The sequence below is a fragment of the Aquarana catesbeiana genome, linkage group LG09 (genome assembly GCF_042186555.1).
Source record: "Aquarana catesbeiana isolate 2022-GZ linkage group LG09, ASM4218655v1, whole genome shotgun sequence".
NCBI classification, from domain to species: Eukaryota; Metazoa; Chordata; class Amphibia; order Anura; family Ranidae; genus Aquarana; species Aquarana catesbeiana.
Genome location: NC_133332.1, coordinates 209,727,544 through 209,752,413, shown reverse-complemented (window position 1 = coordinate 209,752,413; position 24,870 = coordinate 209,727,544). Strand labels below are relative to the sequence as shown.

General features: G+C 45.0%; 1 protein-coding gene across 5 annotated transcripts in view; it reads right to left on the bottom strand.

The window, feature by feature from the left end:
• The window catches only part of SEC16A (SEC16 homolog A, endoplasmic reticulum export factor), a 123,575-nt gene that overhangs the window by 34,323 nt on the left and 64,382 nt on the right, over positions 1–24,870 (bottom strand). For all 5 annotated transcript variants that reach the window (XM_073599616.1, XM_073599619.1, XM_073599617.1 and 2 more), the window contains 11 exons: positions 21,928–22,066; positions 20,894–21,133; positions 20,597–20,694; positions 17,712–17,793; positions 16,271–16,388; positions 15,118–15,229; positions 14,631–14,736; positions 14,401–14,541; positions 12,857–12,970; positions 6,722–6,926; positions 5,264–5,497 (listed from right to left, as the gene is read on the bottom strand). In XM_073599616.1, coding sequence (XP_073455717.1) covers positions 5,264–5,497; positions 6,722–6,926; positions 12,857–12,970; positions 14,401–14,541; positions 14,631–14,736; positions 15,118–15,229; positions 16,271–16,388; positions 17,712–17,793; positions 20,597–20,694; positions 20,894–21,133; positions 21,928–22,066 — 1,589 coding nt within the window. The remainder of the gene's footprint in view (positions 1–5,263; positions 5,498–6,721; positions 6,927–12,856; positions 12,971–14,400; positions 14,542–14,630; positions 14,737–15,117; positions 15,230–16,270; positions 16,389–17,711; positions 17,794–20,596; positions 20,695–20,893; positions 21,134–21,927; positions 22,067–24,870) is intronic.

The following is a 24,870-nucleotide window of genomic DNA, read 5'->3' as shown; positions in this document are numbered from 1 at the left end:
GGGTGGGGAAAAAAAACACAAGGAGGGGAGGCGCCTCTGGGTGTAGTATGTAAATCAATTTATTAAAAAAAACAATGTGCAAACAACTCACATTTGGATGAATAAAAGACAGCATGTGGTAAAAGTATGATCCATCATAAGAGGGGTCCGTCAGATCGGTCACAAACGTCTCTTCTGGCTGCCATGCGTGTGGCTTGCTGTACACCGCTAGATCCGGCCGCCGGCCTGTGACATCACAGCTCCGCGCCTGCCTTCCACCAGCGTTCCAGGCCTCGCTTTGAATTCCATCACCACCACGGCCGGCTCTAGCGGTGTAAAAATTTGGCGCGGAGTTACCCCTCAAGATTCATACCAAACACAGTGCCGGGCATTGGCGGGGATCCAAGTCGGATCCCCGTTCATTGAAAGTCGGACACATGCCGGCTTCATGTCACAGGGCAAAGTCGGACCCAAAGTAGGACGGCTGTCGTGTCACCCGTGTTAACCCAGCCTGAAGCGTGCAACAGGAGCAGTCAGAAGGCCAACACCTGCAGGTAATAACGAGCAATCATTAAACACAGGTTTGTCCATACAATCCTTGCATGGAGGTTACACCCAGGAGCCTGTCAATATGTTTCTAGTTCAGCCTAGGGGTGGGTTATTGCCCAAATCCCAGTAGAAAAAAGTCCTGATTAAACCACAGCAGACCCCACTAGCGGTGATTTAATTGCTGAAAACAAAGTGTAATTCATGGTAAACATGGAGTAAGCAGACCCCAGGAGCCCTGCACATGCACAAACGTGACTTAAAGTGATTGTAAACCCACAAAAAAAAAAAAATAACAAAAAAAACCTGCAAGACAAAGGCATAATGAGCTAGCATGCATAGCATATTAGCTCATTATGAAATACTCAGACCCTTAGATCGAAGCCCCTGCAGTGGTCCCGGCACACTGGTCTGCCAGACGACATGTTTCCAGGAGTTATTTCTGGGTATCAAGGGCTCTGGTGCTGCGATTGGCAGGAGCTGCAATGACGTCACTCCCGCACATGCGCCCAGGAGCCGCCGGTAGCGGCACGTCAGCTGAAGTAACGTCACGAACGAGCCATTACTTCAGTGCGCATGTGCCGATGACGTTGGCACATGCGGATATCTCCTAAACCGTGGAGATATCTCCTAAATTGTGCAGTTTTAGGAAATATCAACGGTAGCTACAGGTAAGCCTTTTTATAGGCTTACCTGTAGGGAAAAGTGGTTGTAAAGAGTTTACAACCACTTTAAGTGTAGGAAGGAGTTAACGGGTTGCAGCTTCTGCTGATCTCTGAGACTGCCAGCCCCTGCTCTGCAGATTGTAGGTGTTAGGGCCTCTGTCTCCAAATGATCACACTAATGGTGGGCAGGAACACAAAGCACATTCACCCTGTGTTTGTAGGAGGTAAGCAAACACCCACAGCAACCAGTACCCAAAGCGTGGACATCCTCCTAAGGGTAACCACCTTGTGGCCATCTACCAAAATCAAAGCAGGTGTCATGGTGTAGCTTTACAAGTCTGCTGTAATACTCCTGGGAAGTTCTAGGTCTGCCTACTGCATCCCTGATCGCGTTCCCTCCCTGGTGTCTGTTGATGATGGCACCAGGGAATACTCACAAAACCACCCTATAGCTGTCCATTCAGAGGGACCTGCAGCATAGCAAGCTGCATACTGTCCTGGCTTACCAACAGTTTACCTGCCTCTGCAGACGTGTGCCCCTCCCCCCCCACATGTGGAGGTAGTCAGGGACTCTGGATGCATCTGCTCCAGCCATGCAGTACTCCCGTCAAAAGATTTGGAGAAGCCAGCGGCCATGATCCATCCATATTAATCAGCAGCAAACATCAGGATTTCAGCCAGAAATACAGGATATGGTGTTTGCCCAATGTGAGTAAGGGAGGGCTCCCCTAGAGCCTCAGCGCCTTCGTGAAAATCAAGAAAAAAAAAAAAAAGTTTCTAATTTCTTTTTCCAATGCTCTTTAGGAATCCCTTAATCTGGACTCCATTTCAAAAAGCGTTGAAGCACATTTGAGCTAGTTTCCAGGCAGCAGATAACCTGTACTTGCAGGCTGTGCATCTGTCCCTTAGGTGGTTCCACTTTTGCTCCCATCCTCTGTCCTAGAGGGAGAGGATACAAGGCAGAATGAGCCTTTTACAAAGAGAGACAAGGTGCAGACGATCACCCTATAAATAGCACCCATCCACCTAGGGAGACCCAAATGAAGACCCACCACTAGTGGGGAAAAAGGGAGAGACACACACAGCCAGACTCCCCAGACCAGCCGTTCTGTGGATAGTACAGAGAATCATCTTAAAATCCCTGATGCCCCCTTCACTAGGGAGCAAGAAAATAGGAGCCCCCATTTGCCTCTTTCTTACTTTAGGGCCAGAGTCTGCAGGTGTCCCAGACCTGCTCACAGTCTTCTCCTGGTGACTTACCAGCGCAGGACAAAATGGCTTCCACCCTCTTTTCTGTAGCCCTGAAAGGTCGAGCAGTGAGAATCCCGGGTCTGGTGCTGTGGATTGGACAACTCTCCTGGAATAGTTCATGGAGCTTGTAGCCTCGACCACCAGGTCGGTGTTTGCTACCAACAACATGGCTGCTAAGCCACTTCGTCCGCTCTGCTTTCAAGATAGGAGTGCAGACCACTACGCCATTGAGCTGAGCACCAAACTTCAGGACACCATAAGTCCACTCTGTCCCCTGGAAGACTCACCCGAGTCAAAATCCCACACTGCCAGTGTACCTGAATCTACAGGCATGCTGCCAAACAGACTCCTGTGGAGAGAGGGGGTCCCCTGGAGTGAAAATTTAAGACTCCCTTTTCAGGGTAGCCTGAGAAAGCCCCAGCTACCTGCCTCCCCAGGTTCACTGCCCGTTCTAGGATGCTGTAGCCGGGAGGCCCCTGCCAACTAGCACGAAGGCCAGAGAAAAATAACAAATTTCTTCAGAGTTCCTGTTTGGCCAGAGGAAACACAAATAGTGAGGGGCTACCGCCTGTGGGCTGTCTTTTATAATGTGAATCATGTTTCCTGTGCTAGGTGGGAGGAGCCTCTCTCTCAGTAAGCCATCCTGGAAGAGGACTTGGGAAAATGACTTGGAACCCCCAACATTTTTTTTGTCAGACACCCTAGAGAATAAAATGGCGCATGTTGCAATACTTTATGTCACACCGCATTTGCGCAGCGGTCTCACAAGTGCAATTTTTTGGGGAAAAATAAACTTTTTTGAATTAAAAAATAAAACAGTAAAGTTAGCCCAATTTTTTTATATTGTGAAAGATAATGTTACGCCGAATAAATTGATACCCAACATGTCATGCTTAACAAATTACGCCCGCTCGTGGAATGGCGAAAAACTTTGACCTTTAAAAATCTCCATAGGCGATTAAAAATTTCTACAGGTTACCAGTTTTGAGTTACAGAGGAGGTCTAGTGCTAGAATTATTGCTCTCGCTCTTAACTCCCATGTGTGGTTTGAACACAGTTTTCATATGCGGGCGTGACTTACGTATGTGTTACATTCTGCGCTATTGCCATAACAACGGTATTCCCCTTCAAACAGCAGACATATAGCGACGGCGGGCGGTCGACAAGTGGTTAACAGACAAAGCTGTCCAAAGTGACAGTTAGAGGGTTGAGAAAAACCACTGACAGGGGTGCTTACAATGGTCAGCTTGTATTCATTTATGCAAAACCTTTATCTGTAACTGCTTATAAAGTGTTAGCTTGAGTTTAGCTTTAATTTGTTAGTCAAGTCCACCCAAATCTGCAACTCCCCTGTCCCCAGGCTGACAATGCTGCTGTCCAAGCCTTTCTACTTTACTACTTCTCCAGAATGCAGACAACACTAAGGCCCCTTTCACACTACAGCAACTTCAAAAGAGACACAATTTTAGGGAATGCCTGTGCAACTCGCATCAAAGTCGGACCAAAGTAATACAAGGACTACGTTGAAGTCGCACAGATATGAATGATACTCATTGGAAATCATGAAATATGACTTGTCATGCGACTTTGCAGTTCCCAGTCGCAGGACAAGTCGCACAAGTGTGAAAGGGGCCTAAGAGTTCAATACTGCCTAAAGGCATTTTTTGACGTCTTGGATAGAGTGGAGAGGTATAAGAACCCCTGTGGAGGTTTTTATTGCTGTCTGTGTCCTCTCCATTTGTCATTTTTACCATTATCAACTGAAATTAGGGATGAATTACAAATTTTGTATCCCAAAAACAGTAACAGAATGAAAATCTTCCAATAGGAACACTAGGTCTGGTGACAACCAGAATTCCCCTAACTTCCTGTTTTAGCTATGGGACAACAAGTGAAGGGAAATCTCCCCAATACGACAAAAAAAACCTGACAGGGGTTATGACTCAAAAAAAAAAAAAGGGTTTGCCTTTAGTTCTACTTTAAAGAGTAAACCCAACATTTCATCTTCCCGATACAGTACAGGCAGTCCCCTAGTTACAAACATCTGACGACTCCTACTTACAAACGGAGGGAGAGGAAATCTACCCCTAGGAAGGGAAATTCTCTCCTGTAAGAGTTATTATGGGGAAAAGGTACCTCCACTGATGCTTTATCACCAATCCTTGTTTCCACAACAACCCAAAATTTTCAAAATTCAATTGTCATTGGGACAGAAAGTGGGGTGAAATCTTCTGAACGGAGGCACAGACAGCAAAATAAACGCTACAGGGGTGTTAACCCTTCCCTATGTATTTCAAAAAGCTTAAAAATGTTTTTTTTTGGCTGGAGCTACACTTAAAAAAAAATGTACCTGTTCCGACTTACAGATTCAACTTAAGAACAAACCTACAGACCCTAACTTTTCTGTAACCCGAGGACCGCCTGTATGTGCGTTCTGTACCATGTACTTGTATGAAGAAGTATTGTGTTCTTTTTGTATTGCTTCCTTTTTGTGAAATGCCTGGTGGCCCTGCCAGTCCTTCTGCTTTCTTATTAAAAACTACACTAAGCAGGAGAGAACATCGTGGTCAGTTCTCTAGCTATACTGGGAACTCAGCCTGTTCTCCTCCAATAATCAGACTTGTCCTGCACTTGGAATGGATGTATAGAAGGGAAGACTGCAGGTAAAACAGGCACAACTTATCAGGGAGGATCTGTTTCATCTCTGTGTACCACCTGAGGCCAGTCACTTCACTGGGTATATGTGTAAGGGTTTACAACAACTTTAACTATTTAGATTCATAAAACTAGAACAAAAGATAAAATGACAGCTTTTAACTTACTTGGCTCCTGGTTCCACTGCTCTTGAGGTGTAAATTCGGTGGGTTGTGGAGGGGTGGGAGCAGGCTCCATAGTAGCAGGGGTATAAGTAGGTACAGGGTCACTGCTGAAAGCCCCAAATCCTGGGCCAGACACTGGAGGGGAGAACCCAGGTGAGGGGACAAAAGTCTGCTGTGTGACAGGATAGGAAGGCTCACTAACTGGAGGGGGCTGATATGTAGAAGTGTGTTCAGGACCTAGAAAGCAGAAAAATTACAAAAGCTCATGTATAAAAATGCTTTAAATGAATTTAGAATAGAGGATCAGAAGAGAATTGCTTGGGGTGGTCATACATTATACACTCTTATTATACACAATCGCTGTATAATCTCCTTTAGATTTACCAAAGTTACGTAATGGGGGTGTGGGGGGGGGGGGATACTTAAAGTTGAATTAAGCCTAGCCTCAGATAGTGAAACCAAATCAGAACAGATCGAGTCAGTGATGACAGCTTGCATATTTCCACCCTTCACTTTAAAGTGGTTGTACACACTGTACAACCACTTTTACCTACAGGTAAGCCTATATTAAGACTTACCTGTAGGTGCTTGAAACATCGCATAAACCTCCAGGGTTTAGGTGATATTCACTAAAAAGCCGAGCATCAATGTCAACATCGTGCCCTTTCTAATAGGGGTCATGCTGCGACTGGCGGCTCCTGGTCGCATATGCGCGACTCCGGCCTGTCACAGAGCTGGAGTTCGCGGCCCCGGAAGGAAGAGGGGCGAAGATGGACGCTCCCTACTAGTGGGGACAAATGAGACATCGTGGGCTTCGGTTTCAGGTAAGTGACACATAATGGGCTACTATGCGATGCATAGTAGCCCATTATGCTTTACCTTTGCAGGGAAATAAAGAGGAAGTAAAACCCACCAGGGTTTACTTCCTCTTTAAGAGAAACTGATACAGACAGTGGGACTCGGCCCTGCCACCCGCATCACACTGCTATCAATCTGTCCAAATGAGAGAGACAGCAACTGAAGAAGCTGCGCTCGTGCACATCGCCTGGATCAGATCAGGCTCAGGTAAGAAAAAGGAGGGGGTCTGGGGGGGAGCTGCAGAACAGAAGGTTTTTCACCTTAATGCATAGAATGCATTAAGATGAAAAACCTTAAGGCATTACAACCACTTTAAGATCAGGAAGTTAAATAACTAATAGAGTAAAACTAAATCACATATGGGCACAAAGAAGGGCTTTCTGGGTAATAAAGAACCGCAAACCACTTGAAATATTTGCTCTTTGGTAGGAAAATGGCAAACAGCCTCATAGTGACACTGGTCCCTCTGTTATCAGAAATACATTTGAATTTTGGGCATGGACAAGCTGTATCCATTTAGAAGTTGCAAAAAGTGATAACCATGATAATAAATAGTGAGGACAGTACAGGCAACAGTGCAGAAAAACCATTACATCACCTTACCTGGAAGAGCCAACTGTACACCCTGGACAGGAGGAATCATGTTGGGGAGGAGGTTGGCCAGTAAGGGATTATCGGTATTATGGAGCCCTTCATGGGCTACTGGCATGCCATCTGATTGGCTGATGTGATCCTGTTCTGAGCTTGGCGTGCTGCAGGCATACTGTTGGGGGGTTGTTCTTCCAGTATTGTATACCACAGTTCCTTGCTGAAAACACAGAACAAGGGGGTTATCTGTGATGTCTGCACTGTGTCTGGGTTCTGCAAACCTATTAAGTGTTACATTCAAGCAGAGTCCAAATTTTTCTCATGGCCGGAGTCCAAAATTACAAATACTTGACACCACACACTACCTTCTGCATATGTATTATAACAGTATGTCAATACAACTTTTTTTTTCCTAGTTTTGAATAAAGTGGGGAGAAAAATGTGATGGAAAAATCACCGAACTGGAACACCTTTACTATGACAAACTAACAAGGGAATTCAGATCACTTTGGTGAGATTTTCTGTTCCTCTAGGATGGGAAGTGAAAAGAAACCTTCCTAGCAGGCAGCAAAAAATAACCAGGATATGAGTTTCAAAATTTTCCTACTTTTTTTCACCACAGAAGAGGAAGGTGTTGGAACCGCAGTGGCACTAGGACGACTACGGCGTCTACCAGAGGAACCCGCCAGATTGCCACGAGTCTCAGTTACTTCCTGTTGAACTGAATCTGCTGAAGGGGCCGACGTTTGAGAAGAAAAGCTACTAACCTGGTCAGCATGCACAACGGAGTCAGACCCAGGTGGACGGGGCTAGAGGGGACTTTAGGTAGTTCTTTACAGGAATTATACCCGCACAAGGAGACACAGGCCCCCCCCCCCCCCCCCGAAGAGAACAAACCCTGGCCCCCTTCTTTGGTACCCCCAAAAGGTTCAATTTGTGGACCCACTTGGCGCTTACGAAGGAGGTCCATAAATCTGGAAACCAGCGAAGATGTCCCCCCAACCCCAGCAATGGGTGAGGACAGACCTTCATGCTGAAGGAGTCTTGTCAGTGGATCCGGAGAAGCCTGCTCTAGGCTTACCAGACCAAGATTGCTTGGAACTTCCCGGGCAAGACTTGAGAGATCGGTTTCCTTTATTTGCAGTCCCGGGAGGCCGGAAGAATTTATGGGCTGAGAAGGAAGGCCCCCCCCGTCTGCGACGAGGCTCCTTCCCTTTCATAGATTGAGGCAGGAAGGTACTCTTCTTCCCCTGTGACATCCTTAGAGATGTCATCCAGGGTAGCCCCAAACAATGGTCGCCTTGAAAGGGCAGATCAATGAGAGCTTTCTTAGAGGCTTGGTTTGCCGAGCATATCTTAAGCCACAGCACAGTCTAATCGCCACCACTGTAACAGAAAGCTTGGACAGCCCAGGAGCTGCATCACAAATATACTGCAGCCCATGGACCAACTGGTCAACTAAATCAACATAAGCAGCGGGAACCTGCTCACTACCCAAACCCTGGCGCAAAAGCTTGGCCCATTCAGTTAGGGTCTGCGACACCAGGGCAGAGGCCAAGACTGGACACAATGCTGAACCAGCCATAGTAAACATGCTGCATGCCACAGCCTCTGTTTTTTGTCAGCCGGGTCCTTAAAGGACGGGGATTCCTCTACTGGGATCATGGTTGCTTTATTCAACCTGGAAATAGGAGGGTCCACCACTGGAGGGGTAGTCCACTTTTTTTAAAGTGATTCTTCAAAGGGGTAGCGTACTGAGAAACGTTTGGGGAAACACAAAGTGTGACTGGTTGTTCCCATTCCTTATAGGTAAACATATTAAAATAAGACAGATAAGGAAACACCTTTGGTGTGCGAGGTGACGTATGCATACCAAAGGACACAGCCACATCAGTGGCCCTGTCAACGGCATCCTCTATCTTTAGAGCCTCCCGTACTACAGTAATAAGTGGGTCCACCAGCACTTTTTCACTCGCTGCTGAGACGGCAGAGGACTCCTCCTCACTATCAGACGGGTAAGGGGGCGAGATATTAAAACCCGCATCCACAGCGGCATCAGGCTCAGAATCAGATGAGACAGACTGAGCAGGGGAAGGTGGGGGACGCTTCCTTCTGGGTCTTTGCCCACACACTACTTCCACCCGGAATACCAATGACTCAAGGACCGCCTTCAGCGCAACCATGAGAAGCTGGGGTTTCCGAGGGACCTGCCACCTCCATGAGGGGGATCAGTGGGTGACATGTGACCCTGAGGCTCTATAGGGAAGAAGACCCTGTAGTACAAAGAAATGTTGGCACCACCAAGGGACCCCCCCAATGCCCAGGATACCTACCAGCAAAGAGGGAGATACACAAGGACCCCCAAAGACTCAACCTACCAGCGGAGGACTACCGCAATTCAGACCCAGCAACACCATGGACGCCGTTTAATTCATATATCCGGGACAAGAAGAGGAGAAAAAGGAGGAGGAAGAGAAGACGAGCAGCTCCAGCGTCTCACTAGACTAACGGAAAATGGTCGTCGTGACATCATCGGCTACACAAACATGGCCACCGGTCGGAGACCATCCAAAGTAAGGGACAATGGCCACCGTGATGTCAGTGGACCTCCCAAGCATGGCCGCCGGCCATTTGACATGCTGAAGCGTGCTGCCAGGATCCTCTCTGAATTCAACATCGCTGCACCCTCTGCAAAGGGGACGCCCCTCCAAAAGGTACTGTACTCCACCAGGCCGGGTGAACATTTAAGGGGACACCGCTGTGCTCTTAGCACTGGGACCCCCAAACTGCAAACTACCTCACACTGCACACACACCAGGGCATGCACCTAGGGGTCTCCGCTTCACCCTCTGCACTGGAGCCCCCCCCCCCCCCCCAATACCACCAGGGCAGGACACACACCACCCAGAAGGGGAATGGCAGGTCCGACCATCCCTGAAGGGTACCTGCGTCCACCCCAAACCGCACAAAGGAGAGGAGGGGACTGTACTTACCGTTCCATGGTGCGGGTGACCCTCCAGACAGAACTTCTTGCCACCGAAGTGGGGGGCTGTCGGCCAAGGGACTGCTGCGACTCGGACCAGAGCCCGTTTGTATGTGACCCTGCAAGACGTTTAACTCGCGGGCCAGCCTCCGTCTGTTGAGGCTATGTCGCAGCCGACCTAGCGCGTAGCTGCGGTCTGCACGCGCTCACTGGCTGGACTGGGGAGACCACTGGATCTAGATTATCCAGCCAGTCGCCCAGCCCAGCAGTTGATTGAAGATCTTCCAGCAGAAAATGCATGGAAGAAAGACAAAAAGCAAAATTTGCTAGGACCAAAAGATCTCAGCTAGGAGCTAGGTCCTTACTCCTGACTAGACAGAAATAAACTGAACACCTGGCGCAGGGAGGGGGTTATATACTGAGGACAGCAAAAGAACAAGGAGAGAGGCGCCTCAGAGTAGACGTATGTAACACTTTAATTTGGCATACAGTTTATGCACTCACATTTAGGTGATGTACGTGTACATGTGTATGTTACATCATCTAAATGTGAGTGCATAAACTGTATGCTAAATTAAAGTGTTACATACGTCTGCTCTTAGAGGCCCCTTTCTTTGTTTTGTTTTTCTCTGCAGTTCTGGAACCCGGTTTCTGTTCCCCTATGACGGCAGCCCTAAGAGTTTTTGGACATTATTTCTTAAATATCCCCTTTCCACATGGATCAGTAGATTGTGTATTTAATGACAGATTTTGTTGTAATTGGAGATATATGAGCCTAAGTTATTGCGCCTATACTTGTATCCTTCACTGAGGACAGCCAATGGGTGTAGCCAGGTGTTTTCTGTTCTGCCCAGTCCTACTCCTGCGGAGGTGATATAACCTAATGGTCAAGATTAAGGAGGCGCTGTGTCCGTCGATGAACGAAAGAGAAAGTTGTTTGCTCCACTATGTTATTTGGACACGGATCCTGAATGGGAGTGAATAAGGCTGGCCATACTCAGTTGGAAAACTTGGCTGGCAGGAGGGACTCCCAATCACGTAAATTTCTTTCCTGCAACCTATGGTTGCAGGAAAGAAATTTACGCTGTGTATGGCCGATCTAAGGCACCATTTACATTAGCATGTCTCCAAAGTCGCACGATTTCCAGTGCAACTTTGATGCGAATTTCGGATGCGATTTTGATCCGACTCTACATTCTATGGACCGAAGTCGCATCAAAAGTCGTACCAAAGTAGTGTAAGCACCTTTTTTTAAGTTGCACGTTTTGAACAGGTGACTTATGCGACTTTGCAGTCCAAAGTCACATGACAAATCGCACAAGTGTGAATGGAGCCTAACTCCTGTTATTCAGCTGAAATTCTTTCCCTGTTGCGATGGGGAAAGTTACAGTGTCTGCATCTCTTTAGAAGGGATTAGGCCTTAGGAAGTATTTTTACCAAAAACAACCTTGCAGATCGTATCTAAAACCTGAGCACTTAGTGAAAAGTTCTTCAACCAGGCACAAAATGTCATTTTTGGGGGTGTTCTGTATACCAACTGTGAACACAAAACCTCCAGGTTGCAATATCACATGGAATTTTACAGAAAATTACCCTTTAACCACTTGCTGGTGTGTGTGTATATATTATATATACATACCCTGCCAGTGAGTGGTTATGACAAGATCATGGCTGCAGCTACAATCTTGGTATTTTATACAGATGGCGATCGGTTGTTTAGGGAAAGTGATCCGCGCGGCCCTGCAGGCACCCTATCATTTTTTTATAATACCGAGGAGGGTTGACGCTCACGATGGTTCCCGGGCTCTCCTGTTCCTCCGGGATCCTGAGTATGTGGTAAATGATTGGGATCCCTTCACGCAGAGGAGGTGGAGGAAAGCCAGGGAAGAGGCTGATCAAGCACAATGCTCTGGAGGACTGGGGAAACATTGGGGGTTTAATAGACCCCTGAAGGCTCCATAAAGTGTACCTGTCACTGACCAGACCCTATAACCCTCCTTCCTAGCCCCCTTGTAATAGCAATAAATTAAAAAAAAAAAAAGTGTAAAAAAACATAAAAATGCAAAAGCACCATATGTGACAGGACCTCTTAATGGAGATATTAGGGGTCTGTGAGACTTGTAATTTCTCCCCTGCCCCCTACTCCAGTTATCAAGAATAGATGATGCATTAGAAGCAGGGGACTGACAACTCTAAGTCAGGAAGTGATGGAATGTTCGTTTATTGCAGAAGTGATCGGGGATGGAGCTCCTCCATCTCTGTATCAATCGTGGTTCTAGGCTAGGAAAGCACAGATGGCAGCCCTTCACAGAGCATTAAAGCGATTGGATGGCTAAACAGCCATCTGGATAACTTTAAAGGAGTTGTAAAGGCAGAAGGTTTTTTATCGTAATGCATTCTATGCGGGGCCAGGTCGGGGCTCCCTGTCTGAATGAATACATGGAGCTCTGACTCGGCTTGGGTGACAACTTGTAACAAGCTGCTGCCTGAGGGGCACTCAAAGGAGGGAGGGACTAGGAGCAACAAAGAGGGCCCTGAGAAGAGGAGGATCTGGGCTGCTCTGTGCAAAACCAACTGCACAGAGGTGGTAAGTATGACATTTTTATTTATTTTTTTTAAATAACAAACAAGCGAGCCTTTAGAGTTGGTTCACACTGAGGCAGCACGACTTGCAGCGCGACTGCCTCAGACGACTTGAACACGACTGTAGCGGCGACTTGCAAAACGACTTCTATATAGAAGTCAATGCAAGTCGCCTCAAGTCACCCCCAAAGTAGTACAGGAACCTTTTTCTAAGTCGTCGCTCCGATTAGAACGGTTCCATTGTACAGAACGGGACGCTACTTGTCAAGCGGCTAAGTCGCCTGACAAGTCGTCCTAGTGTGAACAGGCTCTTACAATCACTTTAAAAGAAAAGCTAGTTGCGGACTAGAGTAGAAAAAAAAAAAAAAAAAGGAACATACTCATGGCTGCAACTGCAAGCTTGTTTGAACCATTTGAAGTCCAAGCCATTTTTAAAATGACCTATGGATGCCAGTTGGGTAAAGGAAAGATCTTAAAATGACACAGGTTCGTATATTCTAACTATATAAAGGCAGTATTCCACTCCCCTTCTAATTCATTTCTTTTCAAGGAACAGATCCATTTTGCTAGAAATATAAATTCACCTTCATCTGCATATCCAGATGACGGAGTCGAACCAACCATGATGGCTCTACAAACAACTCCTGCTCTGGCTTCTCTTTCAACTGAGGATCAAAAAACCTCAAATGTAAGGACACCTAGGAAGAGAAATGACAAAAATGTAAAAAATTGTTTTTCTGGGAAAAGTACACTTCTTAAGTAGACAACTAAATAAACCAAAGAGACAGACATATTTTATCTGGACATAGCTTGTCCTCTACATTTATTGTAGTCTTGTTAACTACATGTGCAAGATTTAACCTCTTATTGATTAACATTAAATCTAATGATTATCATTTATTTACATAATGAAATAACTAACATACTGAACTGTAACATACTGAAACATGTTGGCAACAGAGCAACCTTCTAGGACACAGGACAGTATACCCCAATGGTAGATGCAAGTTTTTACTTAGCGTTCTTTCTTCTGAGGGCAGGACTAATACCTCAGGGGCCTGCTGCATTCCCCCTATAAGAGGAGCAACCACCTTTAACTTCAATTTTGCTAAAACAGCCTTTCTGAACCTTTTTAGCTTTAAGAAACCTCCACAAACCCCTAAAATATTATTTTTTCCCATCTACAGCTCACGCATAGTTGGCATGGTCAGTGAGTTGTAGATACAACATAAATAAAAGCATAAATGATAGCATTTACACTATCAAAAATAGTGCACTGGTGCTCTGTGTGAAGATAAACAGTGAACTGATAACTCAGCGAAAAAGGTATTTTGACAGTATCACTGAACCCCAGCTGACAAACCTTGCTTTATAGTCCAAACATAGATAATGTTCTCAATTCCTATTTCCACCTCTCAGATTTTAGCCCCACAGTTCCACATACATACTTCTACACCCCAACTCCTATTCTTTTTACCATCCCAAATCATGTATCATTCTATCATCCCAAATGTTTTACAATTTTTTTCCTGCTATTTCTACTCTCATGACTACCAGCTTTGCTCTCTTGACAGCCTGAGATGGTTTATGGACTCTTGGGTTTCAAACTCTTGTCAACACCGTAATGCTGGGTACACACAGCGTTATTTTTTTTTCGTTCAACCCAGCAGGCTGAAAAAAATAAACCTAACAGATCGCTGTACTAACACGAGCAGTGATAGTACAGCAATCTCCCCTCGCTGAGCTATTGTGTTCAGACAGGGAGACTGCCCCTGCCAGAACACACTGATCAGTACTCCCAGCCAATGGCTGCAAGCGCTGATTGGGTGCCGATTTTCCAGCAGGCCCATTCAATATAAGCCAGTCGATCACTGGCTTCTGTCAGATAGGCTGCTGTACCCATGGGCGGAATGTCATCTAGTTTCTGATGAACCAGCCGATATTTGGCCCAAGAGTATCAGCCTTAAGCAAGGAAAAAAAAAACATCCTACCTCTCACCTCACTTGTCCCATCCCTCCCCTCCTAAACACTGCAGAACTCCAGTTGAGGAACTCAGTCCTGAAGTCAACCTAAAAGTAAAGGGCCGAATCATTTCAGACATACAAGTTTATGAAGCAGCAGTAGTCACCTCAAGCAGCTGGCTGACAAGTACAGGGGAGTAGTAAGATGGATGTTTAAGAATGGTTTTTGCGATGAGTTCACAGTATTGGAAGGCCTGAGCTGAGAGGCCGTGCTCAGCCAGTCGGCAAGCGTAGATAAACTTGTAAACCTGCGTACAGGTATGAGAGAAAGTGTTATGATCTCCACAATGACTAAATATATATATATTAAAGCATTATGCAGAGCAGAAAACCATACCTGGATATTGGGCAGGGAGATAGTCTGAGCACCCAGGGATTGGGCATACTCGTACGCCTCAGTCCTCTGAATAGCCTCATTGGTTGCAAACTTGGCAAAAGGCAAGCTAAAAAAAAAAAGTAAGAAAATTTCTGTTATTCTGTATATTTTTTAAAGAAGAAATCCAACCAGGGTAAAAATGACATGAGTTGACTTTTCTGATTGTGCTAAAATTAAAGTCCACAAGTTCCCTCAGCTTTGACAAAGTTTTAAATTGTTCTGGCAGACACTACTGCTGCACTTTACAGAAGCAGAAAATAATTTTTACTGAAAAACTTTACCATTTCCAATTTATTGCTGTCAGTGAGGGATATGCTGACAGTAAGAATGATGGCTTCGTAGTAAAAAAAACTCAGGTAGAAATCACCTTTGCTTTATCGCTTTTCTTGTTATTGTATTCCCAAATGAAGATTATGACATTTTATCTGAAGAGCTACAGTATTCTCACCTATGGTTGGAGCCAATAAGGACAAGCTTGGTTGTTTTCTTTGTGTAAACTCCAAAACCAGCTTGAGCCATAATGTAGCAGAAGTGAGCAGCATCTAAGAGCCCTCTGGATGCTTACAAAGAAACAGATATGTAAGTTCAACAACTAGCACACATTAAAAAGGGACATTATAGCATTTAGAAATGTTTGCTTTAAATATGATTACCACAAAATATTTAATTTTCGCAATGTTGTTATAAAAATTTTGGGGTTTATTTACTAAAGCTGAAGAGTGCAAAATCGGACTCACTTCTGCAAAGAAACCAATCAGCTTCTAACCTCAGCTTGTTCAATTAAGCTTTGGCAATGAAACCTGGAAGCCGATTGGTTTCTATGCAGAATGGAGTCTGATTTTGCACTTTCCAGCTTTAGTAAATAAACCCCAGTGTGTCGCACACTGCCATTGTGTACTACTGTGATCTCCGTGACTGGTCACAGTGATCTTATAGTACAGGGCCAATCACAGCGGACCTATTGTACCAAGTGATATCGGTAATCAGAGCTATCACAATTGTACACAATGGCACATGAATGGACGCCATTCAAAATGTAAAAATGATTGCTTATAAACTTCATCACTGTAAAAAGCAATCCAATTTCTCTCCACTGCAGGGTACAATTTTATGCAGAATTATTCTTTCCAAGGGCTGGTTCACACCACAAAAATACACTCTAGATCAGTTTCGGAATAGTCTCTGCATGCGTTTTTACACGTTCCGGTGCAGTTTTGATGCATTTCTGGACATATTCCAGGTGCTTTTTTTCCTGTTTTTTTTTTTTTCATACTATACTAGGGTCCAGAGCGTTTTTGATGCTTTTTACTGTGCTCCAGTACAGGAAAAATGCAGCATGTTCTACTTTTTTTCTGGAACTGGAAAGCCTGACCGCACTGGGGTGAACTATGCTATTGGAACTACTCTTCTTTTATATGCTTTTATTTTTGATGAACAAACAAATTATGCTGGCTGCTTAGAAACAATATTTGGATAGCGCAGATATTTGCTTGCCATTATTGGAAACCATATAACCTACTTTCCATGCGTTTTTGATGCAGAAAAAAAAAGCACTGGACTGCATGTGGTGTGAACTGGCCCTAAAAGGGTATCAAACTTACCCAATGTGTCTCCCATAGTAGTCATTGTTCTTGTTGGAACATCAAGGTTATTGGTTATATTTGACAATACCATAGCAAGATGAGGTCTCCAATCACCCCATTTCTCATCTCCACAACACTGCAACAAGCATAAAAAATATATATATATATCAAAATACCTTCATCACAGCCAATAGTAAAGCCACAAACAGTACACCAAGGCTTACTGACTTGTAGCACAACACATACAAGTTCCACAAAGACTTACTCAATTTTTGTTGAGAAAACACATAACATATCCCCTTCTGGGTGATCCATCTATATTGCAGAGATTTTAACAATTTTGCTTCAGACTTCTACCTTTTGTTATTCTGAAGAAATAGCTTGTGTCCATGTGCAAAGTGAATGTGAATGATTTTATAATTATCAATCAGCTGTTGCATTTTCAGATTTCTAATGAGGGAAGTGGCAAGGTCTGCATCCCTTTACATGCGATTTCCCTCTAGGTGTCACAATAAAGATTTTTGCCAGCACACCACAGATCTTCAAGTTGAGTCCAAACTGTTTCACATGCCTGACGAAGGGGCCCTGTGGGAATCCGAAATGTTGCATTCCCAATAAAGAACCGTTTGGACTCAACTTGATCTGTGGTGTGCTGGAAAATTATCTTCATTGTGGCTTTCATGATCCAGTCTCCAGCTATTGGTTGCTAAAGCACACAGTACCCTAGAGCTTTTTCCAGGAACATGTGCGATTGGTATATGGATTATTCACTCTAGGACCTCACCAAAAATGAGATTTTTGTGGCAGGGGATGCTCAAAATGAGACTTGTACCTTAGTGCAGACTTCTGGGAAATCAGCAAGCCAATCACATAGATGGGGTCCATCTATGTACAAAACGCCTCACGGTTGCCATATTGCATTGAATTTTACAGAAAACTACAGCACTGCAGATCGATAAGGAAAGGTAATTTCTTATAACATTCCATCACAATATGACTTGTGTAGAAATCATATACACTAGATTTTTTATTGCCATTTTTTTCCCCCCACGAATGTGAAGTTACCCTTTAAACACAACTCTATTCTTGTCTGTTGCCCATCTAAAGAATCCACTTCAAACGCTGCATAACTGTCAAAAGACAGGTAATGTGGTTTTAGGCTAGGAGCACACTACTGCAATGCCATTTGCAATGCAACTTTGTAGTGAGACTGTCATTTTGTATGTGGTTTGCATATTTTATAGGGCCAATTGGAACTATACGTAGTACAAAAACCTTTTCCAAAATCATGCCGCACTGATGGGAACAGGCACCATAAAAAAAAAAGAAAAAGTGATTTCACTTGTCATGCGATTCTGTGGGACTCAAGTTGCATATGCAATAACACCAGTGTGAACCAGGCCTAGACAATTTAAATATACAAGCCTGCCAAGCAGAGGCCCACTTTCCAGAGGCTCACCGTGGCTGCAGCGGGCATTCTTCCAGACAACAGTTGATAGACTGTCTGCAGAGGATCATTAATTGGGAGACTGTTGGCAAACCTAGATAACCAAACAAACAGTAGTTCAGTCATTATAAATGGTTCTAAATAACAGCACCTTTACCATCACATTTGTATGAGGCATCCCCTCTCCTTTTTTTCAATTGTGGTATATAATATACACTCATCAGATGCAGATTAAGTTCTGTTTTGCTTGCTGTTGTCTGTCTGCTGCTTTGCAAAAGTTCCTCAGTTCCATGCCTCCTCCAACATAAGATGCTGGTTATGGAACTGTATATGTGCATGGCCAGATCAAAAAATTGGCTCTACATGGCACTAACGTGGTCATTTATGTTACATACAGTAAGTCAGCGGTGACTGACTACGTTTTATAAACATAACCCCATGCAAATACTTAGTTTTATTTTATATATATATATATATATATATATATATATATATATATATATATATATATAATTTATATTACACACACATATACCTTCAAAGTCAATTTTGTAATTCAACCAGTGTAACTGACTAAAATGCATGTTACATTGTTACCACACACCAGATCACAGTTGAAATCTGTAAATCAATAAAAGGGTCAGTTGGATGGGTCTGCAGAGTTGCAGGAAATGTGCACTCATGTCTATTACACTATTGCAGCAGAACTGTAAGGCAGTAAGGTCAAGAGAGGATGTGTTCAAAGAGACACTTAATAGCCCAATTCTTCAAAAAGAAAACATACACATCCACTAATGGCAGTGTAACTTATTTTTCGTTTCTTACTGTGTTTTTCTGCCTACTTGTCCTCCATGAGCTCCTGAACCTCTCCTTTCCCCCCCTCACTTCTGTTTGTTTGGAATGAGCAGTGCATGTTATTTGCGGTCATGTGCACTACTCTACAGTACTCCACAAATCCCACTGTCCTTAATCCCTCTTGGGAGCGAGCAAGAGAGGGAGACTATATTCCTGCACCCTCTAAAAGGAAGTAGAGACATTGCAGCAAAAAATAAATTAAAAAAATTGAGAGATTTGGAAGCGGCAGAGTACTAGAAGTTACTTTTCTGAGTATTTTATTAAAGCAGAGTTTAGTGTCACTTTAAGGGACCCTGTCACCAGATCATTCATTTCAACAAAATGTTCCCAAGTTAAATGTCCATTGAATGTATTTTATGTTATGTATCTAAAGCCTCCCTTGTGTGAACATTCAAAAGACCTGAAACTGTGGCTGGGCGCTGCATTGTAAGATGTGATGTCTGCACCCCAAGTGACATTCTATATAATTCCCCCTTTCTCCTCTACAGGCAGCTATAAAAAAATATTTTTTTTTTTAGACATGCTATGTCAATGGGAACACAGAACAAACATTTAGTAGGGAATTCTTAAGTTTGACTTGCAAACGTGGAAAGACGTTTTTCACTGCCATGGTTCGTACATCGTACGGATCCGACAGTGGGGGTGGGGGGGTTTACACACACACACACACTGCAAGTGGCTGCAGCCACCAGGATTTTGTGTGTATATCGGACAAGCCAACTTCTAGCTGTCAGATGGAAGCAATCCTGAGCTTCCAGAGGCCGCCCGATTGCTTCCATACCCCCTGGTAAGGGGCATGCACCCCTGCCATTTATCCCAAGCTGAGTGTGCCCAGGACTGGCATGGTGGGTGCCACCGGGTAGAGGGGAGGGGAATGAGCGGACATGCATCAGTTCCCCTCCACTTTTTGCTGACCTGGAAGCCACGTGTAAAATTTCACTTTTCGGGTCCCCCTTCAAAATTTTCCCTGGGAGTGGAGTTTGTGGAAGGATACATTTATTATGTTTATTGATAACTTTTGTGGTTTAGGTGCCGTATTAAATAAGGGGTAGCCTTATATTTATTATTCCTCTCGATTAGATCCTCTCCCCCCCCTCCTCAAAATAAGCATTATATAACCTAAATAGAAAAAAAAAAAAATATGGAGTAGTAAATGTATTTAATCCCTGTATTGATAGGTACCACGTCCTCTGATTGGACACACATTAATGTAATTCCTCTAGAAAAAAAAAAAAAATTTTCCCAAAACATCAGAAAGTTTATTAACAATTAAAAACCAAAACTATAAAATCATGCAAGCATGTTGCCAGTGTTACAGTTTACATACTACATGTATGCATATCATAGCCTTGTATACAAAAAGCCACTCAAGGGCCGCCCCCCCCCCCCCTAAATGAAGTGAAGGAGATGAGAAAAAAAAAAATCCACATTCAATGTGTTTCACAGGTCAAAGACGCTTCTTCAGGAAAAGGAACGAAAGGGCATACCTCTTGTCTGGAACAGCGGCAACATGCTCAAAGAGACCATCACAGTTTAGAAGAACAAAGACGAGCGAAGAAGACGAGCGAAGAAGACGAGCGAAGAAGACGAACGAAGAAGACGAACGAAGAAGACGAACGAAAGAAGACGAACGAAAGAAGACGAACGAAAGAAGACGAACGAAAGAAGACGAACGAAAGAAGACGAACGAAAGAAGACGAACGAAAGAAGACGAACGAAAGAAGACGAACGAAAGAAGACGAACGAAAGAAGACGAACGAAAGAAGACGAACGAAAGAAGAAGAAGTTCTTGGGACCAAGACTGGGAACCAGGCGATTGGCTCAACATGGAGGACATTCCCACTCATCTAATAGGTCCTCACTGCAGACAATCCATCCTGTCCTCCCCCAGCATAATAATGATTATATAGCCTGTATATGCTGGGCAGGGGATAGACATCCACATTTAATTTTTTGGCCAGCCTATAGTTGGGCTTTAAATAAAATAGTCACGATGAAGAGAATTAAAACAAAAAAAACAAACAAAAACACACACAAACTACCTGGTCATAACTCTGGCATGCGTTCGGCTGTCCATTTTACTAGCCAGTAGCAGTGCGTGGCCCCACAGTCCATGTTTCATAGCAGACTCCAGAGCATCCTGGGGGAAACGTTTAAGATAACAGTGATTTAGCAACAAAGCAAGAAGTCGATATTTTAAACATTACTATCACTGGATCAGATGCTGCTGCATTAAGACACAGGCAGGATAAATTTCAAGCAGTACACAGGAACAGTGTTACCAGATTCTAAAATAAAGTAGTAAACCCTCTCGGATTCAATTGTAAAGACTTATGTACCTTTTTACGCCCGTACAGTAGCATCTCTCTAAAACGTTCCGTCTCTTTTTCCATGATTGCTCCACTAATGGGTAAGGTATCTGTAAGAAAGGAGAGCTGGGAGGCAACAGACTCCTCTTCCTGTTCCAGAGGCTCATTGCTGAAATCGATCAGATTTGCTTCATTTGGTGATTTCCCGGGAAGCCACACAGTTTTGTGATCTTGCAGCAGCAACTCAGCTATATCAGTCCCTACAACAGTCTATACAATTTAACACAAATCAGCAAGTTATAATTAAAGGTTTTCCAACTCACAAACTACCTGACAGAATAAGAATAGTAGTACCAGAAGCAAGATGCTGAATATAGTAGAAAATGACTAAACCGTTTTCAATATGCACATACGAAACATAAGGCCCCCCATAGCTTCTTATACTTGTGCCACATTCATCCTCCCCCAAACATTCCCCTCACTCCACCTTGTTTTCTCTAATGCTCTTTTGGCCTTGGAAAGTTAGGTGACATACCCCACATTTGGGGGTATGGAGAAGCAGGCAACATTCACTTTCCTCACTGTTGCTTGGGCACCCAGTGTTGTCACATGGGGTCAGGGAGAGACTCATGAGCTCACTTTTACAGCTGAACAGATCAGTATGGAAAAAGCGAATAGGAATTTGCAAGAATTTTGCAAAGATATCAGCAAAGCTTAACCTTGCATCAGCAAACAAGGCACTTCAACTAAATCTATGTGCATAGGCGTTACTACATTAGATACGTTATGAACATTAATTTAACCTAGTGAGGAAAACAAAAGCTAGAAAAGGTTCAAAAAATTCAATTTCTGCACCTTTCTTCTAGACCTACCTCCTTTCTTCTGCTCATCACTTCCTGTGACTGAATACAGCATCCTTTTAGTTATGTATAACTATTGGCCATCCTTATCGTTATTTGCTTATATCATGGAGAAATGGCTCTTATGTGTTTTGAGATAAAGCCAGACGCACTAACTGTAGGAAACCACCCAAGATGTCCCCAGCATCATGCGACACAACTTACCCCATTCTGCCTGCACAGAAGAACAATAAAATCCCAGAGCAGACGGGCCGATTCCTGGTCCATCAGGTTTTCATTCTGTGTGCACTCTTTGGCTTTGTTTTGTGCAAAGTTAATGACATCAACTTTGTGGGTTTCGTCCCTGCAAATATAATGAAAAGAATCTGATAAGTATTGTGAACCAAATGAACTACAAACATGAAAAACAGCTCTCAGTTTAACTGCAAGCCCCAGATACCAGGAACATTTCTCTTTAAGGCCCAACTCCCTGTCCCCAAGACAAAAAATAAGGAGAATTTTTAGCAGAAAAGAAAGATACAGACCGTAATAACCCGACACAGATTCTAACCCAACCCCATTTACTGATATTTCTTTTTGCATTCTTTATGCATTACCATTCTTTTTTCCAATACAAATAGTATCAAAAACATAGTATACGGCATTACAAGTAAAGTGACCATATATGACCATAGTAGAGTGTCCATTCATTAAGAATACGTAGTACCACAATGCAATTTACAAGAGAAATCTGAGAGGCAGAGTGTCAATATGAGTATCATAGTCTAAAGGCCTCCAAGAGCTACTTAAAGCGGGGTTACACCCAAATTTTGAACAATATCTGTATGTATTCTCTTCCTTGCCTAGATGCTGACATGCCGTTTAAAAAAATTTTAATCGCCGTAATTGCCTTTTATTTTTCTATTCTTCTTTGCACTTCCTGGTTCTCCTCCCGTGGGAGTAGGCGTGTTTCTATCCTCTCCCAGACTCCTGGGAGCTAGTCTCAGGCTTCCCAGGATGCCACTGAGCATGTGCGGGAATGAGCAGTGAATGCTGGGAGCACAGCATTCACCACATCCAGGAAATAAATGCTTGTGGGCTTCAAATGCCCACAATGAAGATGGAAACCGCCTGCAGTGAATAATATAAGTTATTCTTTCCGACGAAATCTGACACAGGCGGACATATTACACACAATATGTGAGTATGTAATGCTGAGAAGAAAAGTTTGTGAATTAACTCAAAAAAAAAAAAAAAGAGGAGGGCGTGTCCGGATGCAGCAAGGAGCAGGACGTGTTTCAGAGCAGCTCCGCCGGCCCTGGCTCCATCCACAGCCATCCAGCCCTTAAAACCCACTCTTTTAAAAGCAAAAGGCTCCCCAAGCGTAGCAGGGAACCATCCTCAACAGGGGAGGAGGATATCGACCGAGACAGCAGCCCGAGAGCGAGGTAACAGGCCGGCATCTCCTCCTGAAGGCATTCCGCCATCTTGCGGCCTGCAGCGGCCTCGCGATCCCCGGCCTAAAGTGCCGCGCTCGGCGGCGGGGGGACCCCGGCGCTCCGCGCATCGGTCGCGCCTGGAGGTAAGAGGAGAAGTGGACCGGGGGAGACGGGCAGCTGGCGACCGCACTGCTAGGATCCCCGGTCGGCACCACAACCCGGCCGCGGCCCGCCATCCTGCGGCCTGTGAAGCCCCCGCCATCCCCGGCCTCGGGTACCGCAATCGGCGGTGAGGGGGCCACCGCAAGTTTCCCATAAGAGCCACCTACCTGAAGGCGGCAGCGGGACCTGGAGACCACGAGAGGGGGCTGCAGGAAACTCCATAAAGGCCCTTGGTGGGCTCCATGCAGCGGCAGCCATCTTGGAGGCCAGGGCCTTAATTAACACTGTCCTGGAGTGCAGAGGTCTGGGGGAGAGAGTGGCCACCCGTCCTGGGGTCTGCCCAAGAGGGAACAAACAACAAAAGGACATTGTGAAATCGCTAAGCCGTCCCTCCCTCTCCCTCCCAGCCTGTATCCTACAGAACAGTCTGCAGATTCTACAACAAGGTACTGTTGCTGGGGGTGACACAACCGCGGTTTTCAGGGCCCGTACCCTTCCTGTGTCCTCTCCAATATTGTAAATCTTTAAAAGGGGTCACACACTGTACCACACTTACTGCTTGATTACCCCTGACCCTGCACACAGGCTCCATCACTCGCTTGCTCACTACTGCTTGGCGTAGGCCCCCTAACGCCTGCATGAAACACAGAAACTCCAAATCAAAATTTATCACAGGAGAGAGTCGTGACCTAGCTATGGAAACGTAAGAACGTGTCGTTGGGAGCTCTGCACTGAAACGGGCCGTGAATCACCCGTAGCACCGATCAGCTAAGCCATTCATTCATGCCAGGAGGCCGCAGGCGCCCACAGGTCACTGAGGAACGGAGGGGACCCGAAATCTCACACTACTTTCTGCGGCAGCAGCAGATTCCCTCACCGGCGAGACAGAGCAAGATGGCGCCACCTCGAGTCAGCACGGCGGGCGCTACACCCTCAAGTAAGAAGGGCGCTCCGGCAACTACCTCTGCAGCGGAGGAGGACTTTCCCCCCTTGCCACACAGAGTACCCTCTCCTATAGTATCCCCGGCTCTCACAACCGCTGACACGCCACTGCATCCAGAGAACGCTGATGACCTAAGCGGCCTAATTGAAAGCTCCCTAAGAGACATAGTGTCAGGTCTCCCCACCAAACAGGACTTAAACGCTATGGCCACCTCTATTGTTAATGCACTAACCAAAGAACTGCATGACCTAAAACAGCAAGTGGATGTTGTCGAGGAGAGAGTCACCACGATCGAAGCCTCCCAATCTACTACAGAAGCGCGCCTCACTACACTTGAGTCGGAGTATGGGGCCTTCCGCCGCCATCTTGTCGACGTTCAGCTACGCCTAGATGACGGCGAGAATAGAAGCAGACGGAACAATCTGCGCCTAAGGGGGATCCCAGAAGCCACCATGGGCCCAGACCTCAGATCCACAGTGGTCGCCATCTTAAACCAGGTCCTGGGCAAACCACCGACAGATGACCTGGAACTAGACAGGGTGCACCGTATACCAGGTCCCAGACCCCCACCCTCTGCACAGAGATCATCATCCGAACTAGACTCTCCCCGTGATGTACTATGCA